The sequence below is a fragment of the Sprattus sprattus genome (genome assembly GCF_963457725.1).
Source record: "Sprattus sprattus genome assembly, chromosome: 1".
NCBI lineage: Eukaryota > Metazoa > Chordata > Actinopteri > Clupeiformes > Clupeidae > Sprattus > Sprattus sprattus.
Window position 1 is genome coordinate 57,030,229 of NC_137920.1, and position 19,613 is coordinate 57,049,841.

The 19,613-nt window shown below is 44.0% G+C and overlaps 3 protein-coding genes across 4 annotated transcripts in view; 1 reads left to right on the top strand and 2 right to left on the bottom strand.

Moving 5' to 3' along the window:
- tenm2b (teneurin transmembrane protein 2b) overlaps nt 1–3,148 on the top strand; it is a gene marked incomplete at both ends in the record, with an annotated part of 136,961 nt that extends 133,813 nt beyond the window's left edge. For both annotated transcript variants that reach the window (XM_080848682.1, XM_080848683.1), the window contains 3 exons: nt 119–1,739; nt 1,898–2,028; nt 2,411–3,148. In XM_080848682.1, coding sequence (XP_080704808.1) covers nt 119–1,739; nt 1,898–2,028; nt 2,411–3,148 — 2,490 coding nt within the window. The remainder of the gene's footprint in view (nt 1–118; nt 1,740–1,897; nt 2,029–2,410) is intronic.
- Nucleotides 3,149–4,866: 1,718 nt separating this feature from the next.
- Nucleotides 4,867–8,347, bottom strand: LOC308367092 (uncharacterized protein). Its single transcript, XM_080840912.1, has 3 exons — nt 8,108–8,347; nt 6,744–7,137; nt 4,867–5,708 (listed from the first exon to the last, which is right to left on the bottom strand). Exons 2-3 carry the CDS (start codon nt 7,114–7,116, stop codon nt 5,596–5,598), a joined length of 486 nt encoding a protein of 161 aa, XP_080697038.1. The 5' UTR covers nt 7,117–7,137; nt 8,108–8,347; the 3' UTR covers nt 4,867–5,595.
- A 1,817-nt stretch (nt 8,348–10,164) lies between these two features.
- mat2b (methionine adenosyltransferase 2 non-catalytic beta subunit methionine) lies at nt 10,165–18,714 on the bottom strand. The gene is made up of 7 exons (XM_080832451.1): nt 18,641–18,714; nt 16,429–16,623; nt 16,200–16,314; nt 15,489–15,635; nt 14,130–14,323; nt 13,800–13,913; nt 10,165–11,045 (listed from the first exon to the last, which is right to left on the bottom strand). The coding sequence occupies exons 1-7, from the start codon at nt 18,689–18,691 to the stop codon at nt 10,869–10,871; spliced, it is 993 nt and encodes a 330-aa protein (XP_080688577.1). The 5' UTR covers nt 18,692–18,714; the 3' UTR covers nt 10,165–10,868.
- Between the last annotated feature and the right edge of the window lie 899 nt (nt 18,715–19,613).

Below are 19,613 nucleotides of genomic sequence, written 5' to 3' on the forward strand. Positions count from 1 at the left end.
CATTGACATTAGTATTCATTAGTCCATGGTTTCTCATATATTGTATATGGTTATGGTCATAGTAGATCATATATTTTTGTTCATGTGTTAAAACTGTCGTTACTCTCTCTCTCCACAGTCCATGGTGCTTCTGCTTCAACAGAGCCAAAAGCAGTATGTGTTTGAGTTTGACACGTCTGGTCGCATCACCTCCGTCACCATGCCCAGCATGGCGAAACACACCATGTCCACTCATGTGTCTGTCGGCTACATCCGCAACACTTACAACCCCCCAGAGAGCAACGCTTCGGTGATCCACGACTTCAGCGAGGACGGCCGGCCCTGCGCCACTCTCTACCTGGGCACGGGCCGCCGCGTCCTTTACAAGTATGGCAAGCTGGGGAAGCTGTCGGAGGTGCTTTATGATGGCACCTCCGTCACCTTTGGCTACGACGACACTGCTGGAGTCCTGAAAATGGTCAATCTGCAGAGCGGAGGGTTTTCATGCACAATCCGGTACCGCAAACTTGGCCCCCTTGTGGACAAACAGATGTACCGCTTCTCAGAAGAGGGTATGGTGAATGCCCGATTTGACTACACCTACCATGACAACAGCTTCCGGGTGGCCAGTATCAAGCCCGTTATTGGGGAGACGCCACTGCCTGTTGATCTTTACCGCTATGACGAAATCTCGGGGAAGGTTGAGCATTTTGGCAAGTTTGGCATCATATACTATGACATCAACCAGATCATCACCACCGCTGTCATGACTCTCAGCAAACACTTTGACGCCCACGGCCGCATCAAGGAGGTGCAGTACGAGATATTCCGCTCGCTCATGTACTGGATGACGGTCCAGTACGACAGCATGGGCCGTGTCATCAAGCGAGAGCTGAAGATCGGCGCGTACGCCAACACCACCCAGTACCGCTACGAGTACGATGGTGACGGGCAACTCGTCGCCGTCAAAGTGGGCGACTGGTTCACCTGGCGCTACAACTACGACCTCAACGGCAACCTGCACCTGCTCAACCCAGGGAACAGCTTCCGACTGCTGCCGCTGCGCTATGACCTGCGCGACCGGCTCACGCGCCTCGGCGACATGCAGTACCGGCTGGACGAGGACGGCGTACTGTGCCAGCGCGGCTCCGACGTCTTCGAGTACAACTCCAAAAGGCTGCTAGAGCGCGCCTACAATCGCGTCGCGGAGGGCTGGAGCGTCCGCTACCGCTACGACGGCCTTGGGCGCCGCGTCTCCAGGAAGACTGACACCGGCCAGCACCAGCAGTACTTCTACGCCGACTTAAACTACCCGGCCCGGGTCACACACATCTACAACCACTCTGGCGGGGAGATCACCACCTTCTACTACGACCTGCAGGGCCACCTGTTCGCCATGGAGGCGAGCGGTGGGGAGGAGTACTACATCGCCTCGGACAACACGGGCACGCCACTCGCCATCTTCAGCAGCAACGGACAGATGGTTAAGCATCTGCAGTACACGGCGTATGGGGAGGTCTACTTCGATTCTAACCCAGACTTCCATCTGGCCATTGGCTTCCATGGCGGCCTCTACGACCCACTCACCAAGCTGGTGCACTTCATTCAGAGAGACTTTGATGCTCTGGCAGGCCGCTGGACCGCACCAGACCACACACTGTGGCCAAAGATTGGCAAAGAGCCAGCACCATTTAACCTGTACGCGTTCAAAAACAACAACCCTCTCAGTGATATGATAGATGTCAAAAATTATGTCACAGGTGATTTTCTACAGAATTCCTACTCAGTTTTAGATCACTTTTTCATCTGGTTTGCGTTTTTGTTATTTGAGAAAAGTTACAGTTTCTATTTTTTAAATGTTTTTTACATCTAAGTTTACACTTCCATGTGTTTTGCATATATCTGCACTGTTCCGTAGATGTGAAGAGTTGGCTGGTAATGTTCGGGTTTCAGCTCAGCAACATCATCCCAGGTTTCCCCCGACAGCCCATGTACTTTGTGGACCCTCCATATGAGCTTCTTGCAAGCCAAGATAGTGACCATTCTCGGGTAAGTAGCCGTCTCATTGCAGCATGCCAGTCATACGGACAGATAGTGACATACAGGGACTCAGGGAGAGTTTTCCATGCATTAATCCATTCCTTCTAAATCTGGGACAACCAAATCAGCCAAATAGCATAGCACTCAGGTTGAAATTATCTTGTTATAGCTGTGCTAGGAGGGATCATTGTCAGAGCATTAGGCTGGAGGCATTAACAAGAGACTAAAATTACATTATGCAGCTATGCACCAGCAAGCATACGAGCCAGCAAAATTCAATCAGCCCGAAGCAGAGATAGTGAAGATTACTTGAAGCGAACACATATCTGTCTGTCATGACTTGGGTTGCCTTGGTTACTAATCACTGACCCTTCACCTCGCCTGCTCGCAGCTCATCACTGGAGTCCAGCACGCGGCAGAGCGGCACAACCAGGCCTTCATGGCTCTGGAGGGGAGACTGCTAAACAAGGAGCGACGTACCAAGCGGGACAAGCCAGGCTACTGGTTTGGGACCAAAGTGCCCATTGTTGGACGTGGCATGATGATGGCCGTTAAAAACGGGCATGTGATCACTAGTGTGTCGGGTATGGCCAGCGAGGACAGCCGTAAAATTGCCCAAGTGCTCAACAATGCCATCTACCTACAGGGCACGCATTACACCATTGAGGGGCGCGACTGCCACTTCTTTGTGAAGCTGGGCCTGGCAGACAGCGACCTGCTGGGGCTTGGGCTCAGCAGCGGGCGCAAGTCGCTGGAGAGCGGCATCAACGTGACGGTGAGTGGGCGCTCACGCCGCGGCGTCACCGTGGAGATCCACACTGCGACGCTGTTGTTCAGCGTGCGCTACGGGCTGACGGCGGACGTGATGGACAAGGAGCGGGCGCGGCTGCTGGAGCAGGCCCACCTGCGGGCGCTATCGGGCGCCTGGGCGAGGGAGCTGCGGCAGGTGCAGGAGGGTCGCCATGGGGAGCGCACGTGGACGGACGTGGAGAAGCAGCAGCTGCAAGCGGTGGGGAAGGTGCCAGGCTACGATGGCTACTACGTGCTGCCCGTGGAGCAGTACCCCCAGCTGGCAGACAGCAGCACCAACATCCAGTTCCTGAAGCAGACGGAGGTGGGGAGAAGGTAACAGAGTGGTGCTGCTCTCTCATACCAACACCACCGTCGGATCGCACACATGGCTCCACATAGCAACTGTTGCAGAGACGTCCAGTGCGAGTGAACTTCAGAGTACTGGCAAAACAAGTTTGAATTAGGACAGATTTGACAGTGCATTTGGAAAGCACCACTGAAAACAAAAACTGAGATTTGTTTTGTTGTTAAAAATCTTTTTTTTAATAAGTAATATTTCCACTCATCGGTTGTCTGGGAATGGGTTGTGTGACTGAACAAGCAGGGTATTCATGCTATGCTGATGGATGCCTCAGCCATCCCACAAACATGTTCTTCTGGACTTCTATCTCTGAGGAATCTGCAAAAATAACACTTACAATGTCTGTATGCCCCAGAAGACACAAACACCTTCTTGTGATGGACCTCACCCTAAAAGGGACTTAAACCTGAAAGCTAATTTCAGGTCATATACGGATGTAGCCACACGTGGATTTAGCATCCGGAGAATGATGACAAGGAAATACACTTGATTTCCCCACTTTGTATTTGCACTATATGACAATCATGAGGAAGTCAAAGGTTTCATCAGAGATTGTTGTGACTAATGGCACCCTGTAAGGGTAAATTTTTTTTTTTTATGTAAAATATGTAAAAAGAGTGTGTGTTTTTTTATAGGTGAAGGAGATGCTGGATAAAAAAATCTGTGTTGTCGCCATTGTTTATACTTCAAATTAAGTCTTTTGAAACTGTGAAACACATATTGAGTGTACGTGTAAAACACTAATATTTGTTTAGCACTGTAGAGCATAATGCAGATCTCAGACTTGTACATTTCTGCAAGGACGTGGCTTTTGTGGTGTGTTGTGAAAAGTCATAGAAAAAGAACTGCTTTGCCATTTTCATGTTATATGCCCCATACAGGTCCATTAATTTAATAATTTAAATATCCCCAAGCATTGTTTTAATAATTTTTTGTATTTCAACTCCATTGTTTTGACCCCCAAAACATTCTCCCTTTCATTGTGAAGAGCCAGTTTGGATGTTTGGGGAATTGGAACAGACACACATTACAATGGGGATGGTGGACGATTTTATTGGAATAAACAGTTTGATTTTCAACTTCAACATTTGTTTAGTCTTGCTTTCTTTTCCTCCCTCACCCTGTTAGTCCTGTCTTCACATAAGCTTTGGTACATATCTAATATGTCACCTCAACAGCCACCTCAACCATGGTCAAAACTGCCACACACTGCCTACTTTTATGCAAGATCGTGTTCCATCTTATAATTGTGCATTTCCTCAGTAAATATTGCCTATATCGATGTTCAGATCTGGGGCCTGACCGCCCAACTGCATGATTTCCAGTAAAGCATATGTGGGGAAGGGACGATCAGAGACCGGCTTTAAATAGCATTGAGCAGGCGGGGTAAGTTTACACTGACCAAGTATACCGCAGGTATGGGGGAGGGGTGCGCAGGACTTTTGACATTGGCACAATTATAGCTACCAATCTTCATCAAGTGTGTTTCAGGCACACAAGTCATTTGCAAAGGGCCTCGGATGGGTCCTTGACCCCTGCTCCTGTCACTGGGGCGCATCAGTGTGTCTCATCACAGTGTGAGGTAGATATATAAGCCAGCTGTGGCCATACTGTAGTGCTAGCGTGTCCTATACACATCAAACTGTTTTCTTGTATGAGTCCACGAAGGACCAGATCGAGACGGTAACGCACAGTGGGTGAGGCACATTTATTTGTTGTAAGATCGGCAATGACAGAAAAATCCCTCCAAACATTCACATGAGCAGTCATGGGAGAACAGTCATTATAATGTGGAAAACTACACAGACTGCCATAGGGCACAAACATTTGTGACATACTGTGGCAATATGGCACTGACTGTTGCTTAATGTAATGATAGCACTTAATGACAGTGTTTTCAAATATTACATGAAGTGTGAGCCTATGTCTTGAAAGTACACACGTTGTTTATGTAAATGTGAAGGTGTGTGTGTTCCTTGAATCCCCAAGTCGCTGTTACTTGAATTTAGGTCATCTGTATTTGTATTACTCTGGCCACCCACATGATATAACATTCACAGTCAAAATTATTATTTGATTAAGAATCCCTCAGTCCTAACTAAAAGGTATGATTTCAGGTGACACATTCAGGTGTTTATAAATAAAATGTGTGGTTAATTCCTGAAAATCACTGCAGTTACAGTTACTTAAGCTAGATGATCTTTTTCATCTAATATATAAACAAGCATCAAGGGCAGCATCAACAACAAATAACGTTTAATTTATAAATGATTTCATACATACAGTAGCCATCCCGAACTTAAGAGCTTGTAATCCCATAAACACCCTTCAAGCTTTTGTCACAAGGATAAGAAAGTGTCTTACAGGCAATTTATGGTAATATCTTGTTGGGTCATCAAAACGAGGTCGCACAAGGGTCAAGATCAGGTCATCATGTCCATGAGGCAGCAGCAGCAGAGGGCGGTCCAGCAGGCGGTCAGACAGGCCTGCCCAGACCCCCCTGAGTCAGCTTGCCGCCGCTCCTCCACCACATACACTGAGGAGGAGACAGGGAGGGGACATGTGTGAGGGTGAGGGTCAAAGGTCAAAGAGCAAAGAGTGCGGGCAGAAAGTCACATACACATGCTTGAGGAATGGGACGTGGAAATTCCAAGTGAATACAGCAGATCAGACTTCTAGAACAAAAACCCGAATGAGCCTCCCAAACAGGAGCTTAAAACCACACATAATCCGATAGTCGATATTTCTGTTCTACTAAACACTTGTTCATGTGAGCTTCAGAAGATCAGGGACTGAAACTGTGGGTCACAGAAAGAAAACGAGAAGCAATAAAACACACAAGCGAATAAGTGAGTCAATAAGTGACCACACTAAGCCTTCTCTTAGTGAGTATTTGAGTAAAAGATATGACTATCTGGAGTGAAACAAGAACAGTGTTATATAGAATGAGCAACCAGTCAAATAGTTTCAGATCCCTTTTATAAAGAACTTTAATCAAGGGCTCTCTTTGAGTCTTTGGTAGCTCTGTGATTAATTGCAAGATAAGATTACTTCGCCTGAAACATGCCTAGTACTATAGACTAAAGATCAAACCTCTGGTTTGTATTGAGTGTTTGTGCCAAAGGTGTAATTTGTCATCAACCTCCAAAATACAGCAGGACTTACTGAGTTGAGCACACATTTTGTTCTGGCCTGATATAAACCCTGGTCTTCATAAGCTGCTATTACATGATCATTTTCAGGGAACCCTTAATATGGCACATGTCAAGGGATCTCCAGTACTTGGGGGGTTTGTTTTTCAAAAAAGGGTGAAATAATTTGTCATGTGTTCAGGGTGGTCCTGGTTGCCTTTTCCTCCTTAAAAACAAAGTCCCTCCAAAAAAGGAAAGCAGAAGTGGGATTCAGGAGGTATTTCAGATTATTTGAAAAAGGTGAAAACGATTAAATACCTAATATTATGATACTGTCTACTACATCAGACCGTTAGAGGTAACAGGTTTGAGTGATATCTTTTGTTTGGTCAGTCAGTATTAACAACTTTTCAACACTGAGGAGAACTCAATGTCCCTACCTGTGTTTTTCGGAGGTTCCCCATACGCGTGTCCAGGTGGGCCATCTTGCCATCCAAACTGGGGTTGTGGGGGCACCTGGTATCCCTGGTAGCCCGGCTGTGGTGGGTATGCCCCAGGAGGTCCAGGTGGATATGTGGGGTAGGCTTGGTTTGAAATATCTGACGTGACTGGGTACCCTTGACCCTGGTACGCTTGATACCCTTGTGTAGGATATCCAGGATACCCTTGGGCAGATGGGCCGGGGTACCCAGGGGCAGAGGCAACGGGGTAGGCAGGTGCAGAGGCACTGGGGTAGCCAGGGGCAGAGGCAACGGGGTAGCCAGGGGCAGAGGCACCGGGGCCCACATAGGCAGGTGGCTGATCGTAATTCATTTACAGGAAACTGTAGCTCACCTGGTGGATGGCAAGAAGTTAGTCATTGCTTAAAGAAGGTGGAAAAAAACTGTTCATACATTCGCAAAACTGGAATATTTACGAACTACTGGACAAAAATTCAAGGATTTCTATGGTTCTACTGAGCATACAAGTAGGCCATAGGGTAACACTCTATTGAGATCGCAGTAACTGTCTTTAAATTGTATTAAGATGATGAGAAATGGCGGATGTTCTGGTGTCAAGCTATATTTCCGTGTCAAGTGTCTTGCTTGGGTGGCTTCTAAATGAGCGATGCTTGTTTTAAATGTAGGCTACTCTAAAGTATGAATTGCTAAATTAAGTTTAGGCCTACTACACAATGACTGGAGCAGTGTGCCGTAAGGTTCTCTGAAAGACGTCTTTGTCACAGAGTGTGATCTGGGCACAGGCTGCTGACTCAACCTTCCAAGAACATTCCAGCAAGGACCAGGAGGCCACTGCAATATTTACGGAGAAGTTGTCAAAATCTCCAAAGGTTTATAGTTTTACATCCATATTTATGTGCGGACAGACGCAGAGCCGGAGACGCACTGCAACACAAGCTGGGGAGACAACACGGGACAACACGACCCCTGTACCAGAACGAGAACAATTCGCCACTTCATTCTAGGGAAACTCATAGTTCTAAAGTATTCACAGTGATGGATCCAAAGGCCACTTTTGTCTCGTGTTGCTGTGTTTTCTTTTTCCAACGCACTGGCTGTTCACCGATGATAGGCGGACTTTAATATCGCCTCTTGCCTATTTAATTGCGCCACAGTGTGATGTCACCGGCATCCACAAACTCAAATATGCGTGAGAATATTCTCACGAGGACTAAATTGCAAGGTAAAAAAACTTTTAGAATATGATGGAAAGTTTCAATTAGATGTAAAGAAAGAAAAGTCGTTTACTTTTCAAATGAATAATCGACAACGACGGCGTTCATGAAAGGTGTCGTATGACTTACTTTACAGTGAATGGTAGGACGCTGTAGGACCGCTTCTCAAGTTTCTGTTGCGGGGATTCCGTCGTTTAACTTTTCTTTTAGTTATATCCACTATAGACGATTCACTGTTATTCCATAAGTCGCCGATGCCTCTGTTTCCGTCACCAACACGCCCTTGTTAATTCAACTTGTCGATTTAGTTTTCCAATGTAATGAAGTCAGCTGTTCGCTACGCGAGGTTGTCCAAGATGATCAGGTGACTCGTGCTTGACCCGTGTTAAAACCACGTCATGAAAAGTGCGTGCTCCCTCCTCAACCAGTTAACAGTCTCCACCAGTTTCTTACATTTAGATCACATTTCTGTTTACTCACAGTGCATCTTGTATTCAAATTGTAAATATGTGGTTTTGTGTTGGGTTCAGTTTGAGTAAACGGGTAGTGACACTTCCCCAATTTTGAATTTGAATGGGCATGAACAAATAGTATGGCAGATTATATGTACTTTTGCAGCCTGTGTGGATCATTGTAAATCTTCTTCTATAATGACATGCTGGACTGGAAACACATACAACTGGAGCACATATTTATGTGACATCTTATGTGTGATACATACAGTGATGCAGTTGTCTGCATACGTCAGTGCTTCTGCTTTGTGCTAGATAACCATCTGTACATCTACACCTCATTCTTGTGATTTGGCAAAGGTAGTAAAAGCATGTCCTACAACCAGTTCTCATACAGTACTGTGCAAAAGTTTTAGGCAGGTGTGAAAAAATGCTGTAAACTAAGAATTCTTTCAAAAATGGAAGTGTTAACAGTTTATTTTCATCAATTCTTCATAAATTAACAAAATGCAGTGAAGTAACAGAAGAAAATTCTAAATTAAATCAATATTTGGTGTGACCACCCTTTGCCTTCAAAATAGCATCAATTCTTCCAGATACACTTGCGCACAGTTTTTGAAGGAACTCGTCTGGTAAATTGTTCCAAAAATCTTGGAGAACTAACCACAGATCTTCTGGGGATGTAGGCTTCCTAAAATTCTTCTGTCTCTTCATGTAAACCCAGACAGACTCGATGATGTAGAGATCAGGGCTCTGTGGGGGTCATACCATCACTTGCAGGACTTTCTGTTCTTCTTTAAGCTGAAGATAGTTGTTAATGACATTGGCTGTATGTTTGGGGTTATGTTCCTGCTGCAGAATACATTTGGTGCCAATCATACGCCTCCCTGATGGTATTGCATGATGGATTAGTATCTGCCTGTATTTCTCAGCATTGAGGACACCATTCATCCTGACCAAATCTCCAACTCCACATGCAGAAATGCAGCCCCAAACTGGAAAGGAACCTCTACCATGCTTCACTGTTGCGTGCAGACTCTCATTATTGTACCTCTCTCCAGCCCTTCGGCGAGCAAACTGCCTTCTTCTACAGCCAAATATTTCTAATTTTGACTCATCAGTCCAGAGCACCTTCTGCCATGTTTCTGCACCCCAGTTTATGTTTTCGTGCTTAGTTCAGTCACTTGGCCTTGTTTCCTTGTCGGGGTAGAGCTTTTTGGCTGCAACTCTTCCATGAAGACCACTTCTGGCCAGACTTCCCCGGACAGTAAATGTCTGTACCTGGGTACCACTGGTTTCTGCCAGTTCTGAGCTGATGCCACTGCTTGAAATCTTCCGATTTCGAAGGTAAATAAGCTTGATGTGTTTTTCATCAGCTGCATTAAGTTTCCTTGGCTGACTACTGCGTCTACGATCCTCAACGTCTTCTTCAAAAGAGCTTGAACTGCACATTTTGAAACCCCTGTCTGCTTTGAAATCTTTGTCTGGGAGAGACCCTGCTGATGCAGTATAACTACGTTGTGTCTTGTTGCTTTGCTCAGTCTTACCATGTAAATGGATACAAAATAAACATTTATTGTTTACATTTTTCAAAGCATTCTTAGTTCATAGCATTTTTTCACACCTGCCTAAAACTTTTGCACAGTACTGTATATATATATCATATATAACCATCCAGCGAATCAAAAAACTTTTTTTTTTTTCAATAGTACTTTTTTATTCAAGCATATATATATCCAGACACTCAGTCAAATAAAAGTATCTAAATCTTGTATATAATTGGTGGTCACTCTGCACACCACATGAGAAAACAGTGCTCGCAAAGGGCTCAACCCCAGAATTTAAAACATTACAGTGTTCTTGACACTTCCTTCAGGAAAGTAAACGTAGCAACTCCCAACTTTTACACACTCAGTGTTTAGATTTAGTAGTCTGACCAACTCCACAGTCAACACTTTCTCAAACGTACTCAGTTTTGGGATGATATCATTTAGGTAGGCCTGCTAGCACAGACATCACATCCACCATCAACCAGGCGGAACAAACCATGATGAGACAGTATTATGAACTGGTAGGCCCAAAACAAAAGCAAATCACCAGCAAACAAACATTTGTTTGAAAATAAAATGACAGAATTGTGATCCCCAAATCGCAATGATTATCAATATTACTTTATGGACAGAAATATAAACAAGTCCAAAGTAGTCAGAGTGTGTGTATATGTGTGTGTGTGTGTGTGTGTGTGTGTGTGTGTGTGTGTGTGTGTGTGTGTGTGTGTGTGTGTATAAACCATCACAGGTCCAGTGAATACAGGATGAGGAAAATAACTGTGCAAACACTCAACCGGTAACCTCAGCTAAACTACCCCATGACACATGAAATATCACTACTGCTTTAGGAATGCATTCTTTTTCTCTAGTGCCATGTATGATCACTCCTCAGTGAAAGGCGGTCTGCCTGCAGCGTTTGTCCTGCAGGAAGGGCCAGAGGACGTCCCTGATGGCCGTCTTGAAGGGGGTGGGCTCCACGCTCAGGCCCTGCACCTCCAGCCGCGAGCACTCCAGCTGGGCGTTCTGAGGACGCTGCGCCCCGGCACCTGCAGGCTGCTCTGTCAGCTGAAAAAACATACAAACACAAACACACACATCACATTACAGCAGTCACAATAACCAATGCACTACACATCAAGCTAGTTAGCAGAGAGGGGCTTCTTTGATTATTTTCTGTGCTACAGAGTGTGCTGCAAGTTGCTTTTCTTTCTTCTTCACTTCAATTAGTTCTCATTTCTTACTCAGAGATTTGCACTAACAGGCACAACAATAAATGGGTCTATCTACGAAGACACGTTAAGGCAGGGCGACTTAGGAAGACACAAACAAGTGTTGCTCTGGTCCCAAGGGCCATGTTTACGTGTTAAAGTTTGAACCTACAGCACTGTGCAAAATGAAAAGACCACCCTCATTTAATTAACGCAACACAACTGTATGTGTCTCTATCGAAATGTTTGTATGTGTGTGTGTGTGTGTGTGTGTGTGTGATACCAATTCAATATGCAATGCAATGCCATTCTAAGATCAACAGCTTTTCTGGTTGGTTAGCATGTGAGCACTTGAGCCGTATGCACGGTGGCTCAGGTGCTCGCACTGCTTGCACTGGCGCCTCACAGCAAGAAGGTTGTGGGTTCGATTGCTGCATGGGTCGCTGTTGGCTCTAGGGGGCAGGTCCTCCCCAGACCTTCAGTGCTTAGGCTCGGGCTATCTCCCGGGCCTTTCTGTGTGGAGTTTGCATGTTCTCCCCGTGTTCACAAGGGGTTTACTCCACTAAGAACCCAAACAGAAAAAACCTGCAAAAATAACAGAACACATGTCCATTCCTGACCAAAGATGGACAGTTCACTTCACCTGAGACAGATTGATGGATCAACCACTTGACAAACTTTTTTCTTACAATTGGTGAGCCACCCATCCTGCAATTTCTGAAAATAGAGGTGAATTGGTGAGTATTTTACTATTCTTCTGTTTCAGGAAATCTGCACGTCTGCAGATCTACACAACCTAAAAAGCAGGTGTAAGGACAGGGATCATCTGCTTTTTGTCTTTAATCCATTAATAAGCAGGAGGTGTCCGGCTGTGGGTCAGCTCTGTGCAATTTTGTTAACAATTCTAAAGTATCTAAATCAGCCAGAAGTAGTGAGGTGACAGAATTGTGTCGGAATAAGTTTCTAAAGGAGCTGTAACAAAGGCCAAGTCAGTGAAACGTATTTAAAGTAACTGAAACGAGTTGTTGAAAACCCCAAATAGTAGTTTGTTGCAGAATTTTTCAAAAGCCGTAATAACGTATAGACAAATGTGACATTGTGTTTAATACGATCCAAAGTGCCAAAGTGCCAAGATCCAAGGTCAGCCCGACAAACTGTGACCTACTATAAAAATAAATGGGCTGACAGAGTAGTAAAATCATGCAAATATAGCAAGCTTGTTGGTGGTGATGTTTTTTAGAACTTCAGAATGGAAGATCTAATTGTTAAACACATCACAAAACACGGTTCGCAGGGGATGTTTGAAGGAATAGAGAACACAAAGGATAAGCCCTACGAGTGGGCAGGGTCCCGGTTCAGGAATTATACCAATAAAACAAAAACACAAAACGGGAAAGTTTGCCAATGCCCTTCCAGGACTTCTTTGCCACATACAAAGTATCCAAGAAAAGATTAGGCGAGGTAGAGGCAAAAAGAGACCTACTGAAAAATTCACTCTCATCACATCTTAATGACGGGGCGTAGTGCTTGTGACTAATCCCTCAGACTATGATGAAATTATTGCTAAAATGACACAATTTTACAAAAATCAGGCCACTTCTAAGAAATCCCACCCAGCTGCAGCTATAAGAAGTAAGCTTTCCCAACAGACCAGGAGACAAAGAGGGTCGGAATCCTCTAGTTCTTCCAATTGGAAACCAGGTAGTGGGGGAAGGCGTGAAGACTTTGTTTGCTATGAATGTGAAGAAGAGGGTCACATCACAAGACATCGCCAAGACAGAGGAGGGAGACATCAAGGCATTGTCTGTTATTCATGTGGAAAAGAGGGACACAGCAAGGAACTGCAAAGACAACAGATCAGAAAAGCAGAACTTTGTTTGTTTTTCATGTGGAAAGAGAGGACACAAAGCCAGAAGGTATAAGTCTTCAAAGACAAGAAGAAAAAGCTATCACGACCTACTTCAGAAAGCACAGACACAATTGGCATTGTCTCAAGACATAATACCCAAACAGGTAGCTATTAATACCTGGCCAAACGAATCACTGCTTGAAGAGAATGCCTGTAGCTAAGACACAAGCAGCCAAATAATTGGAATAACAACTTCAGTGAGGAGAACTGATCAATACCTCCCTCTATAGGACTGGAACTGTAAATGCAAGTGAAGTTTCATCTCTGCTAAACACAATCGTGATTACAGCACCGATGTTTATGCCAACAGAGGGCTAAGCTGGAAGAGGAGCGCAACGCAGCGCCACCTGCAGGCACAAATCGGGTGTTCAGAAGGCCAGCACTGTGTCCCACTCCAGACACCATGCAGTCTGCAGTGTCCACTAAGTGGTCTGCACTACATTGGATGGCATGGCGAGAACATATGGAGAACATGAGACTGCTTGGGCACAACATCAGTACAGAATACCTGATGCAGCTATTGCAGCTATATTCTAATCAAGGGGGGGAGATCAATCGGTCCACAATGTTGTGTGACAATGACACACCAATGGAAACTACTGCCATGTCTAGGTAGATTCCTGAGTCTGAGATACTGGTGTTGCAGTTAGCAAAGGAAATGAAACAGACAGAGAAATACAAGTTATAAAAAAAGGTAATTACCGGTATGAGGTGGCTGCTGGGTAGATTAAACGCATCAGCTATTGCACACGACATCTCGTATTTGGTCATTTGCTCTTTACCAGAATAGTGGAAGATGCCTTGCAAAGTGGGCTCCTGGGAGAAAAACACACATATTTTTTAAATAAAGTAAGCCAATAGAAAGATAATATTTGTGTATTAAGCACCACGGTATGTGCAAAATAGATGAAAAGAACATAGCGAATGAAATAACATGTAGAGATTAACTTGACTTGGTAGTTCATTATAATTAAAATAAAATGCTATATAATTAACCTATGAATGGATACTTGGTGTTTGAAACCCACTGACCTGCGTTCTTCTCTCAGCCATCTGCCTGCAGACCCGGGCCACGTCTTTGCAGTAGGTGGGGAAGCGCTGCTGGCAGTGGTCTATGGTGCAGCTCTCCGCTCCCTCCTGCACGCGGTTCCACAGCACAGTCACCGCACTCTCGTCCACCCGCTCCACCTCACCGTACAGGATGGGCACCCGCAATATGACAGCCCCTGGCATAAACAAAGGCGACACGCTTACATCACCGACAGCAAATATTCCTATCAAAGACTAGTAGAACATGCATGTTAGGTCAAGTCACGACACGTTTATTTATAAAGCACATTTAGAAACAATAGGAGGTTTCCTAAACAGCTTTCAAATACAGATGAATCAATTGACAGTAACATAAAAGAATATTAAAATAAGAGAGTACAGGCTTTCTGTATAGTGTTAGTGGACCAAGTACCCTACTAGTGCCAACACTAGCGGTTGGGAACCAAATATAATAACCTTCGTCTTGTTTTCATTAAGTATGAGGAAGCTATTTCCCATCCAGTATATAATTTGAAATCCTCAAGGCAGTCAGACAGGGGCAGCAGACCATCATGCCCAGGACTGAAAGGGTAGATACATCTGAGGGGTCATGTGCATTGCAGCGATAGATCCCATGCTTTCAAATATTTGCCCCAAGTGGCAGTAGATAGAGTGCGAACAAAAGGGGACCTAGAATCAAACGAGAGGGTGACAACATTTGATGAGTTGCCATCTGTATTGACCACAAAGGACCTATTACATTAACATGAGGGAAACCACTGAAGCGCCTTCCCCAAGCGCCACACTTTGGTTCCACTGTATCCATTGCTTCAGGAAGGTCTAAGAGAACTAAAACTGAACACCCCTGAGAGTCAGCTGTGAGCATCAAGTCATTTGAGACAGACCCTTAACTGTGCATTGTGCAGAACCTGACCAGTCCATGATCTACCAGAGCAGGGGCGTCCCTCTCTTCTTCCAAGAAGCTTTTGAAGACCCAACTCTTCAAAGAGCACCTCCCTTCCTAACTGGCTCCTTGACTAGTGCTTCACTCGCACTTACAGCAGTTACATTCCTGCACGTTTTTCTGATTCTTATGTAAAGTAGTATTTATTGTTACACCAGGTTTTTATTGCTGTTCAAAAGCGTATGCTAAATGTAAATATAATGTCTAAGATCATATTACCAGTTAAATAACTTTGATGAAATGCAGGCATATCAAGTGAACAACGTTAAACAATGCTTACATCAGAGCAGTTATGAACCTACCACACACATTGACACCTCGTATTTAACTCTAGGTGCCATATAGACTACTATTTAAAAATTGACGGGGAGATCAGGAGATAAGGACGGCTTACAGACCTGGGTTATGTCTCAGGACTTCCCGCTCACCCTCCAGCTTGGATTTGCCGTAGAGATTTAAGGGATTGGGGGCATCATTCTCTCCATAGGGAGGGTTACGGCCATCAAACACATAATCAGTGCTGATGTAGATGAGAAAGATCCCAGCTGTAAGAACATTTAACAACACATAAGAGGCATGGTCGGAAAGTATTTAGACTGCTGTTTTTTCTCGGGTTCACCTAATCTCATGGGCTTGGTGTCATTGCAAACACAAACAGCACACAACCATTCACATTCAACACAGCGGTAAGGTAATAACAATGTGAGGTAAGACATCTGTAAAACAACAACAGCACAACAGCATGTATGTACGTGTACCGTTGCAGCCCAGCCACATTAGGAACACAAGGGAGGTCTTCTTAAAGTAACAGTATGCAACAATTATACTTCAGGATTAGAGTTAGGATAAGCAGTTTTACCCTAAAATAACAGCTTGAAAAAAATTGGGGCGCTACAATGACTTTTAATATGGAGAATCGCCTCCGTGCCATTGCTATTCCAGGGTCCATAGGCTTATAACCGCTAAATGTAAAATGTCAAAGTCAGCACATTTAAAGAGATTTCGTTAGTTTTACCCGCTAGCATATCGTTAGCGAATAGCAATTGATCCGGAATGCTTCTTTAACATGTCACAACCTTGACATGAGACTAAACCATGGCTTGACTGACCTGCCTCTTTAGCCAGGGTGGCTGATGTATGGACATTGAGGTTGAAGGCAGCTTCAGTGTGGCGTTCCACCACATCTGGCCTCCTCTCCGCGGCACAGTGTACAATCACATGGGGCTGTAGAACAACAACAGAGGGGAATAATGTGTGTGTTAAGTAAAAGGTCTTCCTAGACTGTTTTTATACAATATTACTGGGGGTAATACTTAGTGCTTATCTGGTGCAACATACCTGAAACTGCTGGATTATCGACCGCAAGGCCTCCTCATCCAGCAAGTTGCACTTGAGAAAACGAGGACGTGCCCGTGTGTAGCCACAACCCAGAGAATCCCAGGCATTGTTCTGGAACTCTTCATACACAGCGCGTCCAAGTAGCCCTGTGGCACCTGTTACTAGCACACGTCTGTGTGGGATGGCCACATTCTCCTGCAAAAGAACAACCACAATTTAAAATGCTTCACCAAGTACTTTAAGTTGTTTACTACATGATACTTGAAAACATGCCAACCCTCTCACTGTAGATGATACTTGCAATTAGAAACAGCAAAACTAGGGTTGAACTTGAAAACTCACACAGCACTTTACACTTGTCAATCAATGATAATCTGGGATAACCTATTCAGTCAAAAATACCTGTGTAAATTAAATTCGGGCCTTATGTGTAAGGCAGTTATATTGAGAATTTGAATTGAGAAGTGAATCCAGTTCCTTCCATAAGGTTAACAAGTTGGAGTTGGAGGGATAGCGCGATGCAGCTACACAAGAACCTATAATGCTGCACCAAAAATAAACGCATTACATAACACTCGGAAAATGTGTGTCTCCACACGGCGTTCCTCTGAAACTGACATTTCAGCACCGTTATATCAATGCAGTCTAGCTGATGGAGAGCATACGAGTGACCCTTTCGTGACCACTGTATTGATTGACTGTGGGTGCAGAAGCAGATCCCACCCACTCAATATTTTCAAATAATCGCCTATGCTTCTGTCAATAGTATTTCCTAAAGTTAGTCTTTCCACTACTAAAATATAAATTATGCCACATCTAGAATGTGTTTGTCCCCCCCCCCTAAAAGAGACGACAGGGTCCCACTAGAGAAATGTATTTTCAATGAGCAGCTAGTTAGCATGCACGTGTTGTTACTAGACCATCACCTAAATTATAAAGCTCACCTTTATTAATTCCACATGCCCTGGGGTAAATTCAATCTTAAGTTCACTTTCCTTCTCGCACATTTCTATATCACGACAGCAGAAACTCTCATACCTTCGTAAGGAAAACGTTTCAGAAACAATGTTATTTCTGATGCGCAACTGAACTCTCACACCGTCCAGACTGAAAGATGCAACAATAACTTTAACAATCAAAACTTCCGGGTGAAATCCGATCGTACAACTTCAAAAGAAAGGTCTTTCCTAAACAACAGTTGGATTGACATTAGGTGTTTATACAACCTGTTTAACCTGTCTACTTTTTGAGAACCCTTCTTTATTTAGTTTTAGTTTTTATTCAATGTACCACCCATGATTTTATATGCATGCACTTACAGTTAATATAGTACAAGAAAGAAAAGAATCTATTGTTGAATTTATGTCATTCTACGTTTATTTTGATTTGCATGTTATTCACTGCTATCATATTTATTCATTACCATCTTTGTCTTTCGTGGAGCTAATTGTCAGCTTTCAGTTGACATAAATATTGCCCGGGACCGCAACTTCCTTTCCTTTATATGTTGCTACGGTCCCGATCATCTTTGAGGCAGCTGATCTGTTTCCTGTTCCGAACCAGTCGGCGTGGTTGACATTGAGGAGTATAAGTTTTTCATATAATCGTGATGGACATGCATTGCAGCTTTAGCTATACCTATTCACGATCTATAAATACTGTTTGTTTTGCGTCACTGTTGCACTACTATATGAAGACGCCTACGGCTACTTTGACAGACCCAACTGTGCTACATCATTTCTGCAATGTGTTTACGCAGACTAATGTGATATCCGTGTTTCCTTTTTGACGTGGCTTTAGTGTTGTGTATTCCAATTAAGTTCTGGCCAGTGGATACAACAAAGAAATTAAATAACTACAAAAATTCTGTCTAATCACTTTTTTCGGAAAAGCTCCGCAGTTCATACAAACCCAACACTAAGCCAGCGCATATCATATAGCTTTAGTTAGCTCAAAACAAAGGAACTTTGGATTAAAGATTAAAATCACTGTTTTGCCACAACACAGACCATGACACGATTTTGAAGTAGCACACGAGAGGAAAACAACAATGTTACAGGCGTTCACAACACAAGGGCATTTCTGCCGTAGTATTGTTTGCGATCACCGGCTACTGAACTCGCTTTACACTATTACCTGACTGAAGTTGCCATACATACACAGGACTACATGTGATCTATAACGGTTTCAGCCTCACGCTGTTTTTCATTACCTCATAGTCCGCATACTCAAATAAAGGCATTTCCCCCTGCACCCGATTCATTCAGCAACCCTGTGATTTTCAGAATCACAAATGATCACCCCTACGTCAATTTAGAAACATTCATGAGAACTGTTCTGCGTATGAATTGCGCACATCCACGAGAATTGATGTATTTCTCGGTTGAATATGCATGCAGATAGTACCCAATACATGTAACAATAATTAGGACCTTGTCAAACAATTCTCAAAGTAACAATGAGATACGTACCTTTCAGGTTCTCGACATCAACTCCATTAGAACAGCAGAACCATGTATTGGCACTAGATGGAGGTCTTCCTTCACCTTTGACATTCATAATGACACCCTAGTCCAGTGGTTCTCAACCGGGGGTACACGTACCCCTGGGGGTACGTGAAGGTAGTCCAGGGGGTACGTGAGATTTTTAAAAGATATATTCCAAATTAGCCTCCATTCAAAAATCCTTTAAAAATAGTTATTATACGGCTATTCAGAATGTTCAGTTGGTTTGTATAGGCCATAGCTATGTGGGTTAAATGTCTTCGTTCGCAGGTTTGTAGTTTCTTGATTTTCACTGCTGCAAAAAGTTTATGTCCGCTGTCATTGGCAACGGCCTTTGTGCTTCTAATTCACATCTTTCATATCAGTCCGAAAGTAGTCCGGTAATTGAACGTAACGGTAAGTCTTTGAAACTTGAAGTCAGAATGCGGGTTGCTACGCATTTGCGTGAAGAACTATTTTTTTCTTAGGGAAATCACGGAGGAATGTCTTCTATCGTTTTGGCAAGTAACTGTAGCCTATAATAAGCGCGATTTGTTCGCGAAAACATGGAAGCTGAACACACACAACTGCTGCTGCACACAGATATGCGATGGCTCTCTCGAGGGAGAATACTTAACCGGCTGTTGGAATTACGATCTGAGCACACACCTTTCTGATTGAGTGGGTGAAGGTGGGAGGTTT